This window comes from Myotis brandtii, unplaced genomic scaffold (assembly GCF_000412655.1).
Source record: "Myotis brandtii unplaced genomic scaffold, ASM41265v1 scaffold601, whole genome shotgun sequence".
In the NCBI taxonomy this organism is placed as follows: domain Eukaryota; kingdom Metazoa; phylum Chordata; class Mammalia; order Chiroptera; family Vespertilionidae; genus Myotis; species Myotis brandtii.
Window position 1 is genome coordinate 821,342 of NW_005370276.1, and position 531 is coordinate 821,872.

A 531-nucleotide genomic window follows, 5' to 3' on the forward strand; every position below is an offset into this window, starting at 1 on the left:
GTCGCCCACTAGCGAGTGAGCACAGAAAAAGACAACACTCCTTGGCACCTCATAACAGCCCTTATTCTCAATGCACAGACAAAGGCACAGGGACCTACACGGAAAAAAAAGGGGGGGGAGGCAGTGCACTATCAATCATTGTGTCCATTTTGCAGATGGGGAAACTAAGGCCCGAGTGTGGAAGACTGGTAGAGGGCCACCAAGTGGGACCCCAATGCCCCAGACTACGAATCTCCAGCCTGAGGACTCGGCCAGACCTGGGGAGAGACAGTCTGAAGCCTTAAAAAAAAAAATCTGACATTATAGAGAAAGACAAGTATCACATGATCTCACTCACATGTGGAATCTAATTGATAAAATAAACTAATGAAGGGATTGGATCCAGAGACATGGAAGCATAGGACAGAGTGCGGGATCTCAGAGGGAAGGCGGGGGAGGGTGGGTTGGTGGGAGGTAAACAACCAAAGACCTTGTATGCATATATGCATAACCCATGGACACAGACAATAGGGTACTGAAGGCCTAGGATGG

General features: G+C 48.8%; 1 protein-coding gene across 1 annotated transcript in view; it reads right to left on the minus strand.

The window, feature by feature from the left end:
- The window catches only part of PLEKHA4 (pleckstrin homology domain containing, family A (phosphoinositide binding specific) member 4), a gene marked incomplete at its 3' end in the record, with an annotated part of 32,389 nt that overhangs the window by 25,612 nt on the left and 6,246 nt on the right, over positions 1 to 531 (minus strand). Inside the window, exon 7 of the mRNA XM_014550425.1 lies at positions 49 to 94. Coding sequence (XP_014405911.1) covers positions 49 to 94 — 46 coding nt within the window. The remainder of the gene's footprint in view (positions 1 to 48; positions 95 to 531) is intronic.